Raw genomic sequence first — 17,847 nt, forward strand, 5'->3', positions numbered from 1 at the left:
CAGGTGTGATCCTTGTTAGATGTGGTTAAGAGTATATGTGTGTGCACTGTGGAGACCAGAGATTGGTGTTGTTTCTATTTCCAGTGCTCTTTACCTTGAGATGGGTCTTTCTTTTAACCTTTTAGCAGATTACATACTTCCAACATACAGATTATACATTACCATTTCAAAACGTAGCGAGGGGAGCATAGTGAGGAAATACTGTATCAAAACACAATGGAAAACCATCTGGGCAATTCCAAACTCCCTGTCTGAGGACAAAATGCTCCTCAGATTGCTTTCAGCTTGTTCACTACAACACACTTCTTTCTCTTGGCCTGGATCTACTTCCTGTTAGCAGCTTTCCTTGGCAGGTGGCATCTGGCATCTTCAAGGTGGCTTGGGAATCTCCGACATTATATGTATTGGGGTCTCCAAGGCAATCCAAGGTTCACCTTTACAGCTTCACCCAGTGACCTCACTGTGCCTCCTTTCTGGGATATGCTGATGCATGGCTGGCCTCGGCGGTTTCCTTAGGTGCAGATGATGATCCCATAACCCCTTTCTTATATTCATGACTCTAAAACCAGAACCACATAGCGAAAGCTGCCAAGTTCTGCTCCTTACCTGGGCTGAAACACTGCCTCTCATTCAATTACATCTTCATGGCCTTTCTGCTTTTCATGGTTTCCTTCACTGCCTAAGTTTGGCTGTCCTGGAACTGTAGACCAGGCTGGCCTCAAACTCAGTGATCTGCCTGCCTCTGCCTCTGGAGTGCTGGGATTAAAGGGATGCGCCACCACACCAGGCTCTATCTAAGCTTTTCTTTAATTCCTTTTCACAAGTTGGAGATTTAGCAGGGTGGGATTGTGCCTTGGGGTCACCACTCCCTTTATTCCATGTCTTAATCTGTTTGTCTCCTTGAATGCAGGATTTAGCTCCATTCCACTTCCTGGTGCTCCCTTTCTCTTCAAACTGTACTTTTCCTTGCTCAGCATGCTCCTTTATAAATCTGTATAAGAGTGACCACTAATAACCATACAACAGAGTCAATACTAAACTGTTTTGAGATTTCCTCTTCAGATGGAATTAATATAAATCTCCTCACTTTAACCTCAGGCAGACTCTTTGGACAGGGGCAACAAGCAGTCACATTCTTCATCAAAATATCACGAGAATGATCTCTAGGCCACATACTAATATTCTCCTCCTCTGAAACCTCTTAAGCCATGCCCCTGCCATTCAAATCACCCTTGGCCCCACTGTCTTCAGTGTTCCCACTCAAGTGGCCCATTGAGCCCTGCCGCGCCCGCTGCGCAGCCTGTGTCCAAGAATGTGCAGAGGGTGTCCGGGATTGACATCACAGAGACCCGAATGCTCCTCAAGAAGGCTCTTCTTTATTCCTACTCTGGTGGAGGTGGGTGGGTCTGAAGAGGCGGTTAGTCTTTGGAAAAGGTCGAGGACAGGGCAGTTCCCATGGGCAAGCCCTTTTCAGGAACTTATTGCCCCGGGCATTGTATTGTTTTTAGTAAACATTGTCTTACAGCTGCCTGGCCCCAGGCTGATGGGGAAGTGGGTCTCTGGCCAAGGCAACTGCTTCTCCAATCCACAGCCCTCTAGTCCATATTCCTCCAAACAGAAACATAGTCTGCCCTATCACAGCAATACCCCAGTCCCGGTACCAACTTCTGTTCAGGTTTCTGTTGCTGTGAAGAGACACCATGACCACAGCAACACTTACAAATGATACCATTTAATTGGGGTGGTTTATAGTTGAGATGTGTAGTCCATTATCATCATGGTGGGTGGGACATTGCAGTGTGCAGGCAAACACAGCTCTGGAGAAAGAGCTGAGAGTTCTACATCTTGACCCACAGGCAGAAGCAGAAGTCTGTCCCACCCTGGGCATATCTCGAGCATATGAGACCCCCAAGCCCGCCCCCACAGAGACACCTTCCTTCATCAAGGCCACACCCACTCCAACAAGGCCACACCTCTAATAGTACCACTGTGAGCTTATGGGATCCAGTTGCATTCAAAATTACTACATGATGCAAGACTTAGTTAGAAGATAAAGGCATGAAAATCTGGGAGGTGGTAGTTAAAGTAGAAAGGTCACGAACACAAGAGTTGTGACACTCAAGTGAGGGAGAGGAAGGATATATCCCAGTTCCAGAGAATGGAATGATGAATTTGCCTTTTTCTCAGCTTGTTGTTTTCTCGGAGTCCCTGGTGGTTTGGATGGTACTCATCTACATTGTGGGTGTATGTTCCCCACCTGGTCTGTGCACTCATTTTAGGAAACCCTTTCGTAGACACACCTAAAAATAACCCTTTACCAGATGTATTAGGCAAACTTGCCTGGAGGAAGAGAACTAAAAGGAGGTGCATTAGCTGGGTCATCCCATGGGACCAGTAATTTCTCTTGTGTGCTGGAAAAGCAGAGAAGCTAGTAGCTTCTCCAGCCAAGAATCTGGGTTACTCAGCAATCCCAAGCCAGTCAGTGATGACAGCTGAAAGGATTCTTAGAGTGTCACTGGTATTTGGTATACATCGGAAGGCCAGTGAAGCCGGAGCCGGGTGTCAGCCGAGGATGACAGCATTAATATTCTGCACACTCAGGAAGAAGAAACAAATGCAGGTCCACTTTTTCCTTCAGCATCTTCATATCTGGGCTGCTTTTGTGGGGGCGGGGGAGGTTGCTATTTGCTTTGAGAGATGGATTTTTCTCAAAGTTCTTTTCCGGAATCATCCTCATGGACACCTAGCAGTCGATCTAGGTGACTCTAAATCCAGTCAGTTTGACAGACTATCAAAACTAACCATCCCATCAGATTCCTAGGTACTTTTAAATCCACTCAGTCTATACTATAGATTGTCCACCACAAACGGCACTTTTACTATAGCTCAAAAGTGGCTCCCATACAAACAACTGGTTGGACTGTAGAATGAACTGTGATGTAAGAGTTTTGCACTCTGCTCTCCAAATGTATTGCTGGGGTCTCCTTGGAATTTAGTGCATTGGCAATCATTTTTCTTTGGGCTGTCATTATCCTAGAGCCAGGTGGGCATGTGGTACACTCCCTTAATCCCAGAATTTGGGGGAGGGAGAGGGCAACCTGAGGTATAGAATGAAACCCTGCCAATGGGAGGAAGAATAAGGACAAGAGAGTCACCAAAAAAAAAAAATCCTAAATGCAAGAAGAGAATGGAAAATAAAGGGATTAAAGTTATTAGTTGTCACAACAAAGCCACATCCATGTATCTAAATGAATACTATCTCATTTTATATGCCACCATTTTCCAAATATATTCAGGTTTTTGCTATATAATATCTTTAGATACTTATAAAAGTGATTGTTCATGTTATATATCTTCTCATTTAAATTTTCTAAAAGCAAAGTGAATTTTTAAGACTTGAGAGGTCATCTTACCCTGTGCTGTAGTGATTGCATAGGAGGACATTATATCTGTCTGCACTGTCCTCACTAAGTATTTCTGCAAATCCAAAGGCTCTAATGATCTGTCTTCAGATTCTTCTAGTCACACTTTTGGATCTGCTGCCCCAGTGTCTTCACTGCCCTTACTGTCTTTAAGGCTTCTTAATGTTGCTGTGGCCCTCTCTGTTCTGTATCAAGTTTGGGTCATTTTGAGGTTCTTCTACCTTTGTTACCCTGAGTAGAATATTACTGAGATGGTTAAACCTGGAGTATAGTACACTTGACTTTGTGGATAGCGGGAAAGAGGGAGCTTAGTGCATAAATGGGAACCCCAGAATTGAATGTGATTTTAAGGGCTTGGTGTTTGTGCCCATTCACATGTATCTGTCACTGGCTGGATCTGTTTGTACCATGTATTCTTTCCCTCCAGCTGCCTGGGTCTTGCCGCTGTCTCAGTCCCTAAATAACACATGAGACACTATATTAATTATGAAGCTGTTGGCCATTTGCTATGGTTTCTTAATGGCTAGCTCTGATTTAATTATTAACCCATAATTACTAATATATATTTTTATAAGTACTTATCTTTACAAGGATGGCATCCTGATGTGTCCTCTCTTCCCAGGATCACATGGCAACTTCTACTCTTTACTACTTTTCCCAGAATCCTCCTTGACTTCTACTCTCACCTATTTTGTTTCCTTATTGGCCAACAGTGAATTATTTATCAACCAATAGGACAACATATACACAGAAGAACTTCCCCCTTCATCTGTTACGTTTTTTTAGTTGTTTGTTCACCTTCCCCAGGCAAGGATATTTTATCATATCTTGCCTCACTGGAATCTCACCATCTCTCAAGTAGTCTGATGTTTGAAAAATATTTTTATTTTTGAACAGAAACAAAAGATTTAATTAGGAATGATTGTTGTTTTATCTGTGGACCTGACTTGGCTCCTATGTCCATTGATTTAATATTGAATTTTGAAATTAACTAAATGTTCACTTAAAACTAGTAATCCAATTTTTCCCTTTCTTTGGAGCCAGGATTGCTTCTTTTGGTCTTATTAACTAACTGATAACTAAAGGTCTAAGTCCAAATTCTTGGAAAATGACAAATTACTCATGGATTATCTTGTTTCGTTCTCAATGGCTGCCTTTAATCACATCTATCAGTTTATATCAATTCCGTCAAATTACAACAAAAGAAAGTGGATCATGTATGTGATCATCTAGATCAGATGGACATGTAAATTCCTTATGCAAAATATGGATCTTAGTCTTTGTGGTAGTTTGAAAGTATTTGGCCCCCATAAACTCATAAGTAGTGGTACTATTAGGAGGTGTGGCCTCTTGGAGGAAGTGTGGTTTTGTTGGAGGAGGCTGGATAACACACACCTTTAATGCAGTCTTTGAGGCTGGCGGATACACCTTTAAACTGGGCCGTGCCTTCTGTTGGAAGTATATCAATGTAGGGGTGGGCTTTGAGGTCTTTTTCTGAAGCTTCACTCAGTGTGACAGCCAGTAGACTTCTTACCCAAAATATAGGTCTCTCAGCTCCAGCAACACATCTGCCTCCATACCACCATGCTTCTGGCCATGATGGACTGAACCTCTGAACTGTAAGGAAGGCACCACAATGAAATGTTTCCTTTATAATAGTTGTCATGGTGATGATGTCTCTTCACAGCAACAGTAAACCCCAAGACAGTCTTAAAATAAGTCTACTAAAACATTTCTAACATTTCAAAATTCTGCAACATACATGTTAATTTTTCAACCAACTGGTCACCTTCGCAGGTCACTAAAAATGTATTATAAAAAGTAGTTCTTTGTTTTCAGTCAAAGACTGTGATGGAGCTGGGAACTGGATCGTGCTGTCATGTTACAATCCAGTGTACTAAGGTGGAGATTATCCAAAAGTGTAGGCAATAAAAGAGTAACAGTTTTTAAAAGACAACAAATTCCATGTATAGTGATAATTATTATGTGTACATAAGAAATAGAGAGATGGGTAACCTAACCATATTTTGCAATCTGGACGTAAGCTTTAGAGAAGCTTAAAAGAAGGGGAGAATGTTAGACTGAAAAGGAAAATGTCCATCTTGCCTGGCTGAAGTTGAACAAATGCTATGAACATAAAGAAGTATTTATTTCCCACTACAACTAGTTTGTCTTCAATTTAAAATATACCTAGGAAACATGTTGTGTTAAATTCTAGAATTTAATGGGAACAGGCTTAGGATTTTAGTCATGGCAATCGGGAATGCTTTTGACTTTAGAGGCTCTGTGAGATCTAGATGGTAAATCAGCTTTCTCTCTGTAACCCATAAAACATTTGCTGGAGTATATATAACACATGCATGCAGGTAAAAGAACAAACAAAAATTCTAGCTTTCATGCTGTTTCGCATTTTTCCACATACTGGACTAGGGGATGCTGAAAACATTCCTCTTTGGATATGTGCACATAGTCAGAATTCCACAGACCCCAGCATTTGGAGATTCTAGGTTTTCTTAAATTCCTATTTTCTAGGGAACAGTGTGTATCTAAGGATTTAAAACTGAACTCTTCTTGGACTAAAAGTTTCAGGGACAGTGGACTGGTGACAAGGGAACTTTATCAGAACCTTTTTTATTCAAGCTCAATAAAAGCCATCATGAACATAATAATTAGATTAAGTTCATACTTTTGGTGCAAATAGCATATAGATTTTGTAAATTTTACCCATATAGCCTTCCAAATTCTAAACTGTTAAGGTTATGACAATTAGTATGTTTACTCTATAGGTCTTAAAGTGAAAGCAAATAAATCTTCAAATGCTTACAAATAAATTAGACTATGTTTAGCCATTATGTCCTTCCTCAGCATCCTACTATTTCCAATGAGTGGTTAGAAAGTTTAGGTTTGATTCAAGCAAGTTTGTGGAATATGAATATCTTAGGGTTTCTATTGTTGCAATGAGACACCATGACCGAAAAGCAATTTGGGAATGAAAGGGCCTATTCAGTTTACACTTCTACATTGCTGTTTATCAGCAAAGGAAGTCAGGACAAGAACTCAAGTAGGGAGAGAACCTGGAGCAGGAGCTGATTTTGAGGCTATGGAAAGGTGCTGCTTATTGGTTTGCTCCCCATGGCTTGCTTAGCCTGCTTTCTTGCAAAACTGAGGGCCACCTGTCCAGAGATTACACCATCCACAATGAGCAGAGCCCTCCACCATCAATAACTAATTAAGAAGATGCCTTAAAGCTGTAACTTTTGGAAGCATTTTCTCAGTTAAGGTTCCCTTCATCCATATGACTCTAATTTGTGTGTTAAATTGACATAAGACCCAGCCAGTACGAGATCACAGGTAGTAGCTACTTATTTACTAGAAAGAAAAATGAAGACACAGGTATTCCTGCCTATAATGCAAACATTGAGGAGGCATTACATAAAAAGGACCAGGGAAACTGAAGAGGTTAAGGAATCTTCTCATGCTATTGATGTGGTTGTACTAGGAGGAGGAGTCTAATACCCTTTCCAGTCTTGAAAATAGGTAGAAGTCAAAATTTTGTTAATTCATGGAAAATTGGTGGTTCACACCTTTAATCCCAGCACTCAGGAGTTCGAGGCCAGCCTGAAACAATACAGAGAAACCCTGTCTTGAAAAACAAAACAAAAAAGGATAACAAAGACTTCTTTTCATTAGTTAACTGCTGGAAATGCTACTACTAATGAGTTGGCTCTTCACTTCTATAATTTAGACTCTAGTTTGTGGTAAACTCCAGTCAGAGCATAAACCTGTCAAATGAGCTTCTCTGAGCAACTTTTTCTATGAGCAACTCTGAACTCTTAGTGAAGACACTTGTAGAGTAAGGTGATTATTTTTTTACTTTATTTAGTTTGTCATTGCTGCTTTGGTATTTTCTTCAGTTTTTTTTTAATTTAGATGGATATGAAAGAATTTTCCTATTTCAAAGGTTTTCATTATCCTTAATCAAATGCCAAAGGATATCAGTGAAGAATTTGAATGTAAACAGAGTGGTTGAATGACTCAGAGTATCTTTCTTGGTTCAGGCCAGCTGCCCAGAATACAAATGTAGAATGCTTAAAATACCAACAGACATTTTATTCTTGTATCAAATAAACCCAAAACTTCACATCCATAAAGCCAGGGTTTTCAAATGAAAGCAACACAGGGTCAGTGGTTATGAAGTCGAGTTGGAGTTGGAGTGTTCCACCAAACCCCTGTTGTCCATGATCAATGCATAGAGAGTATTTGTTCTTGCCTCCCAGGAGGCTATATGTCTCCGGGGGTGGGGGGTGGGGGGTGGGGGGTGGGAGGGTGGGGGGCAAGTGGGGGTGGGGAGTGGGGGGGGAGTGCCCTACATAGTATTTAGTGACAATGATATTAAACTGTTTTATCAGTGAACCTCATGTTTGCTTTTGACAATGAAAGGTAGCAGAGGCCAGAGGAAGACACCAATTTATATCCTGATGTAAGAAATACAGCAAAGTTTATTTTTAAATTTAGTTGGATTTTTAATTTACTATAAAGAAAATCTCACTTAGGTGTGAAAATGAACTAGTAGGTCTCAAAGGCAGAGTGTGTGCCTCGCTACTCTTTATTAAAACCACCACTTATTACATGCTCATTGAGGGACATGTCCTCTTGGATGGACAAATTAATCAATGCATTCCGGGGAAGAGGTGTAGAAGAGAGTTTAAGATGTAGTGAGAAAGATGGAGTGTGCTAACTTGTTAACCACAATCACCTACAGAGTTAAGAATGCATAACGACAACCACACAGTCTAAATCAAAAGCTTTGGGAAATACCTGGAACTCTATATTGATAAAAGCTGTCACCCTTGATGGCTATGCATAAATAAATTTGACAAACACTGTCCTCATTCTTCTGGCAGAAGAGTAAATCCTCAGCAAATAGCCTCCCCCCGCCCCCGCCACCACGTTGCCTCATTCCCTCCTCCTGTATTTCCCTGGCTCTCACATTAAGATTTTAAAAAGATCTCAGGAAGAACTAATTTGCTGTAAATTCTGCTTTCCGGGCTGCAGGCTGGCACAAGTAGGATGTAATTTTTTGAGACCTCCTTTTATCTGTCTCCTCTTTTCTCCAGTTTAGTCAAGTGCAAAAGTGAGACTCCAGTTCTCCCCAGACCAGCACATAAGAAAGAAGAGGCATTAATTTACACTGCCTGGCATCAGGAGGGAAAATGATGCTGTTAGCAAAGCTGTAAAAAAGCATCTAAAGCCTGTAAAACCCGACAGGGTCAACGTTAGGGCAGAGGGATGGAGCAGGGAGGCTGGTCATTCAGCAGCTAAGGATAAAGGATGTTTAGGCTGAGGTGTGTATAGCTGGGAGAAGGCCACCAAGTCACAGTTATATTTTTCAAAGGGAAATCTCAGGACTTTGCAGAGTGTTTCCTGCTGATTTCCCTGACTGTACAGAAGTGACTCAAAGGACAGGCTAGTGGCATGCGGTCCCTAGCTGTCTGCGTGTGAGACCATCAAACAGTAGTTTCCTTTAGTGCATTATTTGTGCCTTTTCTCCTTTTCAAGAGAAAAATGTCTTTTTTATAAGCTGAAAATTATTTTAATATTGTAATAAAAAGGCCATAAGGATGAAGTTCATTAAGAAAACTCTAAAATAATATTTGAAAACCTCTTAAGTTCATTAGAAACAAAAGTTCACATTGGCCTCATAATGTTTTTAATGAGCTAGTTCTGTTACCTATTGTGAATGGAAAACAAAGTGGAAGGTAAAATTAACTCACCCAAACATAACACAGTGATGAAATTATGTAAAAGTTTATACCATAAATTACACAAATTTTATTACTATTCATTCTATGAAAGAATTTTAATGAATATGGAAGTATGTATTCCTTTATATAAACAGTATAATAGTTCATAAGAAACATAAAAACACATGTTGTTTTCAAAATTACACATATTTTTAGTTCCATGGTTTGCATTTTTAAGAGTAAATTCAAATCAAAGTTTTTGAATCGGATGAGTTTCTTACACAATATTTTGAGTATAAAGTACTATGGAAATTGGGCTGCAGAGATGGCTCAGTGGGTAAGAGTGTTTTCTGTTCTTGCAAAGGACCTGAATTCAGTTCCCAGTTTCCACACTGGGCAGCTGGCAACAACCTATATTTCTAGCTCCAGGGTCCTAATCTTCTTTGGCTTCTGTGACCATTGGCACACAAACAAGTACACATATATACACACACAGTTACACACACACAACAGACAACTAAAACAATCAAATAAAACATAATGTGGAGAGTATTTGGGTCATAGAAGGACAGTATTTTGATTGAGGAGAATCTTGTATGTGATGAATGGCTGTACTAGGTAACTTTTAGGAGGCTTATTTCTAAATTAAGATATTTCTTTCTTATCCTAATATCATCCAATTTTATAGAGGACAATGGAAACTGGATAGGACACAATGAAATGACTAAAAACCCATGTTCTGGAGTCACATATTGAAAATTTAATTCCTAACATTGGGGAAGATTCTTAATGTCTGGAAAATTCAACTTAGTAATCTCACAACTAAGAGTTTTCTTTTTCTCTCATCCCTACACACTGATATTTGCGGTAATGATTAAATGAAATAATGCAATAAAGCAATCTACAGTTTATACATGTATATAAAGCAACTGCCTAGAGAAAGGGCCGGTTGAGAAAAGCTGCTAAATTTGTATGACTGATAACAATTTAATTATTAACTGAGGTTTTCTTTACTCGTTAAACCCCCTTTAGTGTTGTGTGTGGACACTGTTAGCTGAAAATGATACATACAATCTAGAACAAAAGATCACCCAGGTTTCTAACATCTGTTAAATGGAAACAAACAGCCACAGCTTTTAGAACCATATTACTTCTGACAACAGCCTGGCTTCAACCTTCAGAGATTTGACTGGAGAACTGAGAACAAAGCTTAGAGAAGGAAAAAGTAAACAATGACATAAGAGTTACATTTTATATTCCTGAGAAGGGAAATGAATCATTTACTAGCTAGTCGGAGAACTGGTGCTAGGAGGAGCACTTGGCTATGGAGTATTTGCTAAGGTCCCCAGGTCTCCAGTCCTCTTGGTTGAGTGGTGAAGAAACAGCAATAGAAATTTGATTGAGTTTAGCAAATTTGGTAGGCAAATTTGGTAGAGAGAACAACAGCTTAGTTCCCAGGGAAAATGCTAGCACAGTAGAGAAATTCCATAGGTGCTATGGCCCTAGAAGAGTAGAGAAGTCATGGGGAATGGAAACTCCTAGAACAATGAACTTAAAGGCCACCTCAGAGTTTCCAGGCTCTCTAGAGACATCAGACATGATTTAATAGGTTTAAAACATCAGTAAGAGTGGTTTAAGTAAACATTAGGCTTCAAATATCCTAGGCTGGGCCAGAGGAGGAGCTCCATATACTTCAACTCAATGTTGGAATTACCCTGGAAACAACCGTAGATTGCAGTGTGCAGAATAGAGTAAGTTGCACCCCACTGAGGGCTGATGTGGACACAGAATGTATGTAAACCCCGTTCTATCTTTCAGGCTTTTTCAAGGGAGAAAGAAAAGTAGTGTTGGTAATGTGGGGGTCTTCGTCTATTCACACCATGATTAGGAAATGCTACTTGACACTGAAGTCATAAAGCTGAGGGCAATTCATCAGTCACATATAGTGACAGCATGGGGATAGGGATAGGCATGGAGAGAGCATTGTACATGTATAGGGCCACGGTCATGCAAGTTTTTATGCAGAAACTTATGGAGGTGCCACTGGCTGCTGAGGAACAGATGGCATTGGTTTGCTTGGAGAATTATACAAGCATCAGAGAATACAATGCAGGGTTTTCAGGAGCTATGACATCCCTTTGATAAGGACACCTTATCTATACAAACAGCAGCAAGGGAACTTAAGACTGGGACCAGTTGCAAAGTATTATATCAGATGTTCAGCCTCAATCCTACTGCACCTGCCTCCTGGGTAATGGGATTATAGACATGTGCTGCTATACCTAATGGACAACAGTTTATAACTAGATGATAACCAAGGCTCTTAGAAATGATCAAAAGCATTTCTACTTGGATGCAAGTATCCACCTGACAAAGAAAGGACAACATATTTTGAGATGGCAATAATAAAACATGAACTTTACTACACAGCATGTTGTTCAGCTATTAATGGCAACATAGGGACCTGTCTGACACTGATGTAGAACTCATTATCTCCAGATACCAATCAATGCATTTCGTGAGAATGACACTTAGCAGGGGCTGAGAGTGTCATTTTCCAATTTGTGCTTTAAATAAGAATTCTTTGGAAAGATCGTTAGACTTCTCACTTACCCTGGCTGTCTCCCAAGCCTAATCATCACTAGGTTGTTATGGGAAGTTGAATTCCCACTAAATGTCTTCTCCAAGCTACTTGACTAAGTATTCTAAGTCACATGATTTCCCAGGTTGCTATTGTTACTAGGACACCTAGGCAGATAAGAAGTATCTTGCTGCTGGGTGGTGGTGGCTCACACCTTTAATCCCAGCACTCAGGAGGCAGAGGCAGGCGGATCCCTGTGAGTTCGAGGCCCGGCTGGACCGACAGCCTCCAAAACAATACAAAGAAACCCTGTCTCGTAAAAACCAAAAAAAAAAAAAAAAAAGAAGTATCCTGTTGTGGTTAATTTGTAGTATAAGTCTTATAAGGAGAAATGTGTTAACCCAGATCATGCTTTGAGTATCTGTAAAATAAGAAACTCCCAATGTCCATTACCTAAAAGGAGAAACTCTTGGTAATGGTCTACAAGTTTTCAAAAGTGTTCATGTAGGGCCAATGGCCAGGGCATCCAGTGCTAAGATGAATACCTGCAATGTGTCCATTGAACCACCCTTTGGCACTATCCTTTATTAGAAATATTTTGGCTAGAAGAGAAAAAGAAACAACTCTCCGTGTGTGTAATGAAAATATTACTACTGTATTCACTCAAGTTTATCACAAGAGATTTGTCTATTGCTAAGAACATTGAGAAGTGGATGACTTCATGATGTCTGGAAAATGAGAAAGCAAAGAAAAGACCACCACTCCTGGGGAGAGGGTTGTCATACTGCCCAGATGTGACTCCATTCTGTATCCAAGATCCCAGGAGACATGCCAAGCTAATAGGGTACTACTTCAATAACCCAAGGTAAATGGGTTGCTGTGTGCTTTTGAAAACAGGTTCAAGTTCTATGAGGTTCTATTTCAAGACTCTATTCTAATTTCACTGTCTGCCCCTCTACTGGAATATAGTATGAGATCAAGAAAAGGTATTTTTATCTAGAATCCCAGGGCCAATTTATGATCATCACAGGCAACCCAGAGACAGGAGGTATGAGACGAAGTGACAAAAGTATGCATAGGCACTGGTGGACTTGCTTATTACTTAAAATTTGTACAGATTATTTAGTTTTTGGTTTGACAGGCTTCTTCTTCAACATGGACCAAAATTACAGTAACATTAAGATTTCCAAATGAGTATGTTACCTCCAGAACCTAAAGAAAATAAATGGATGTTGATTTACTTACTTCTCTATTGCTTTGATAAAGTCCCATGACCACTGAGAATTAGAAAAAAAATCACTTAATTGGCCTTGTGGTTCTACAGGTTTTGAAGTGATGATGGTAAGGTAAAGACACAGTGACCACAACTGCTGAGAGCTCACATCTTGCTCTCAAAGCCGAAGCATGAACATGCTGCAAGCATTTTGAGTCTCAAAGCCTGACTCCAGTGGCAATCCTCCTCCAACAAAGCCACACTCCCTAATCCCTCCCAAACAGTTCTACCGATGGTTGTTGGGGGTGGAGCAGATGACACATACGTTCAAATATATGAACATATGGGGACCATTACCATTTGAACTATCACAGATGTTGAATTTGTATTCACCTTGTGGGTACTGAGAATGTCAGTGTCTATTCCTTGACAGTGTCAGGAATGGAATGGCACATGGGTTAACAAGTGACATCCAAGTATTTAGCAGAGATGAAAGGGCCATCTATTATGTCTGAGGTAGTGACCCATCTGCTATTGTAAGCTCTTTTCTGACTCTTTTTGATCGCAATATATAATTTTTTCTTTTTTCTTAAGAAATTTCCTGTAGGGAATGTGTGCAGCAGCATTGTTGCTCATGTCTCTTTGTAGGTAAACACAACTGTGATCATGAGGCTGTTGAAATGTATGGCAAATTCATCATATTAGTCAGATTAGTAGCAGTGAAATATTTGCATTGGGTTTGGGTTCACCCCTACACAAGGTGCCTCAAGGATGCCAAGGGTTTTCTTCCAACCCTATGGATTAGGATCTTTGTTGCAAGAGAAGCACCATCAGCGATGTGGTGCAGGGAAGGAATCCTAGATCACAACTCTAACTTGATTAAGATCAGCTTCCATAGCATGGGACTGACCCAGACCCCCTGAATGTGGGTGTCAGTGAGGAGGCCTAGGTAATCTATGGGGCCTTGGGTAGTATTTATCCCTGGTGTACAAATAGACTTTGAGCTCCCATCCCATAATGAGGGATGTTTTCTCTGCCTGGACTCTTGTGGGAGGGCCCAGGCCCTGCCCTGGATGAAATGACAGACTCTGGCAATCCACCATGGAGTGCCTCACCCTCCCTGGGGATCGGAGTGGAGATTGGGTGGGGTACTGAAGGGCCTGGTGGGAAGTGGGGGAGGAGGGAAGGGAGAAGGAGCTGAGATTGACATGTGAAACAAGCTTGTTTCTAACTTAAACAAAAAAGGGAGGGGGAAGCAACAACAACAACAAAAAAGAAAATCTTACTTTCCAAAAAAAAAAAAGATCAGTTTCCACAACATCCGCACATTTCCTATTACATGGGTAAACCCTCTCGCTTTCTCTGTTTCATCGCCTTTTTAAAATGAAAAAACCCTCTGAGGATATTTTGAGTTTTTTAACCAGGTAACATTTTAGACTTTAACTTTTGTCCCTGCATAGCCATCTGTTGCACAGACTTTTGGTGTGGTTATAGGGAAAAATGTTCAGGAACACTTGCTGGCCTACATTGCAAGTGCATGCCTATTCCTCCAGGGATTCCAGGTTCATTTTCCTGGAATAGAGATCCCACATCCAGAAAAGTCCTACGTCTATGGCTTGCATGGGGTCTTGGGCTTGTGACTGCAAATTAGCTTTCTGGTGTGCTTTTAGGCAACAGTGCAGAGCCCAGGGCATATTGGCAATGGGTTTTGCATCCCAAGATTGGTTGAGTGCCAAATGCTCCTTCCTCTCCCTACCCCCTTTTTGTTTTCATCAGCACCTGGGCCACAGGCCACGGGCCACCATGGATATGAACCTTGATGCCCTTGGGGGTCAAAAGAAAACAAGCGACAGCAGCAAGGGAAGCGACAGCCCAGGAGCCCAGCAAGGTCACTACCCCTGCATGAACTACAATCAGAAGGCTATGCTTAATTCTCTGCAGGATGGTGGTCTCCTTCCTTTCCACAGGCCTTACAAAGGGTTCTCATCTGGCTTGTCCCTTGTATTCACAACTGCAAACAGTATCTGTAATGTAACCTCAAGTAACTCATGGCAGTCACCATGCTAGACGCAGTGACCAGAGAGTTCTAGGTTGAACTTTAGAAAGTAGGGCTGAACTTCTGCTTGGTCAAGGTACTGGCCTTTTCATGACCCTTAAAAGCAGAAGCCTCAGTGACTACCTGTCAAACAAGTTCAACCTGATAGTTAACGTGACATCATCTTGGAGACAAGAGAATTGTAATATGGAAAGAGACAATAATGGTTGACAGCATGCTGCCCCACAGTCCACAGCTCAGAGTCCCCAGCAATTAGAGGTTCTGTTTCAGCTTTTGCCATAACTCAGAACCAGTTACCCAACATCAGCTACTTTTATGATGACTAGATACTCTTTTGATATCAATGCTTGCAAGGCCATGTAGTCGTAACATCAGTAATTTGCATTCCTTCCTATTCACTCCGCTGATGAGGTAGAGATTCTCTCTTTGGAGTTCTGGCAGTGTCTGAACACCTCCAACTTTGGACAGATGAGATCCAAAAAAGTTTGGGATCAAACAAGCTCATAGCAGAAGGCCAAGAAAACTGTAGACTATACAAAAAACTTGGAGAGAGGAGAGTGAATGACCAGGCCTGTGAACAGTAATGAGAGTCTCCTGTCCATGAATTACCTAAGAAGACAGATTTGCCATGTACCTGAAAACTGTAGACTATACAAAAAACTTGGAGAGAGGAGAGTGAATGACCAGGAGCTGTGAACAATAATGAGAGTCTCCTGTCCATGAATTACCTAAGAAGACAGATTTGCCATGTACCTGCTTCCTGCAATAAGCATGGTTTAACTAGGGTTCCACTGTGGCAGCAGGAGTGAAGAGGGAAACATGTTATTAAGTAAAGCAAGGGCAGCACAGAAAATTACACCTTAATTTTAATGCCATAGGCCACATGAAGGAATGAATCCTATAGATGGTCATGATGTATCAGAAAATGTATGCAGAGAGAATAAATTTTAATGTGAAAGTGAATGGTGTTATTTTGAGTTAAAAGACAATCAAGACTGTAAAGGAAAAATGAAGACCTGTGATTTAAAATAAATACTATTAAAGAATAATTCATTTGCATATTAAATATCTGTATATGTGCGGGCATATGACAAAATTAAAGGGAAACTTTGTTAGTACTTGGATGTGCAAGACCTGAAATTTAAAGACAGAACTAACTTTCCTAGAATTATTAACTTAATGACCAAATAAGCAAACCCCCAAAATATGATATGATGAAAACCAAATACATGATACGTTTAACTTCAGCATCAAATATTTCTAAAACTTTTATGTGACAGCTATGTTTGCAAATAAGAAAGATAATTTTTCATGAGCCCAGAAGAATAAAAATTTACAAAGATCAAGGTGAGTGCTAAATGATGCCTCTTTGCTTCTCTGTCTCCCCGCCCCAACTCTTGAATAAACTTCTATTTATTCTAGTCTTATGTCAAGTCTAAGGACCACAATGAATGACTGTTGCTCCAGTCCATGTCTGAGTTCAATGGTAGAAGAAAACTGATGTTATAAGTCAAAGACAGGCAGAGAGATCAAGTTCTTCCTTACTCTGTCTTTAGTGGGTGGGATGAAGCCTGCCCATACTGGGAAAGATAATTGCTTTACATATGTCCACCATGTTAGATATGAATATCATCCAAAACCATTCTCCTAGTCATATCCAGCCTAAAGCTTAGTCACAATCAGAGCACCCTGTGGCCTAGTCAAGTTGACATATAAAATTAACCATTGTATTTGTCAAACTTGACTGCCAATGGTGAGTGCAGTGAGATAATACTGAGATGTGCTTGGTCAGGTTCAACTTGGAAGAGTTGTTCCTGTCAGAATGAGAATAAAAACAGATATTGTTAATGTAAAGAGCAGTAGGCTCCATTAATTTTTAAGTTTAGGCTGCAAGGGAAGCAAGATGAACTGTTTCAGGGGATACAATATATAATAAAGAATTTTGTGAAAAATACAGTTTCATGACTATATATGATTATCAAATAGATACATGGTATGTATTTGGAGTTTAATGTCAAATTATAGGTGGTCTGATTTTACATAATTGAACAAAAACTATGTATCTATGGTTAGAAATATTAAATACTGCAAGCTTTGAAATGTTGAATAATTCAACTTGTTCTAATGATAATATTTATGATGCAAAGTTCACTAGACAAAAACTATTTGATGCTATCTGTAGCATACTCATTAAATTTTACATAAAGTATTATAGGCAGTGTTTACTGTTTACATACTATTTCTAAAAGTCATTAGGTCTTACATTTTAAGGTCTTTCCTTTTGCTCTAATTTTAATATGAAACTATTCTTGGTTTTGCATTTGGAAACAGTAAGTTTTCTGGTAGATTTGCTGATCAAACTTTTCTTCCTAATGGCCTTTTACTAGCTGTCTTTGACATTGGTCTTTATTTCTAGGTAATGCTTCTTATACTCATCTTTTCTATGTGATGTGGAGATTTTCCTGGCTCTCCAGTGCTCAGAGAAAAAGGTGCACTCATGTGCTTTAATGACATTTGCTTCTGTGTAATATGAGTTCCTGTTATGTGTATGCCCCGATTCAGTAACAATGTATGTCAGCTAGGCATTCCCTTCTTTAGTGGGGACTTGGCGTTTACATGTGGATGTCACTTTTGTGTATATTACTATTTTTAGTCTCCTTGTCATTAATTCCCCAGAATCTGGCACTGAGCAAAGACATGGTTGAAAGGAAACAAGCTGTGCCCAGTAACTGTTCCGGGAGGTGTAGATGGAGGCTCTGGTGAGGACAGGTGGACTCTGGTCTTTCCTTGGTAACCAGGAGTTCATTTTGAGGGTCCCCTGCCTCCTTTTC

At 40.3% G+C, this 17,847-nt stretch overlaps 1 protein-coding gene across 5 annotated transcripts in view; it reads left to right on the top strand.

Annotated features, from left to right (window-relative positions):
• Pkib (cAMP-dependent protein kinase inhibitor beta) overlaps window positions 1–17,847 on the top strand; it is a 96,758-nt gene that overhangs the window by 61,145 nt on the left and 17,766 nt on the right. For 2 of the 5 annotated variants that reach the window (XM_040728193.1, XM_040728194.1), the window contains exon 4: window positions 14,737–14,848. The exons of the other annotated variants lie outside the window; for them this stretch is intronic. In XM_040728193.1, the coding sequence (XP_040584127.1) occupies window positions 14,764–14,848 (85 nt within the window). In that variant the 5' untranslated portion in view covers window positions 14,737–14,763. The remainder of the gene's footprint in view (window positions 1–14,736; window positions 14,849–17,847) is intronic. 5 annotated transcript variants of the gene reach the window in all.

Source organism: Mesocricetus auratus, unplaced genomic scaffold (genome assembly GCF_017639785.1).
Source record: "Mesocricetus auratus isolate SY011 unplaced genomic scaffold, BCM_Maur_2.0 Super-Scaffold_100018, whole genome shotgun sequence".
Taxonomy (NCBI): domain Eukaryota; kingdom Metazoa; phylum Chordata; class Mammalia; order Rodentia; family Cricetidae; genus Mesocricetus; species Mesocricetus auratus.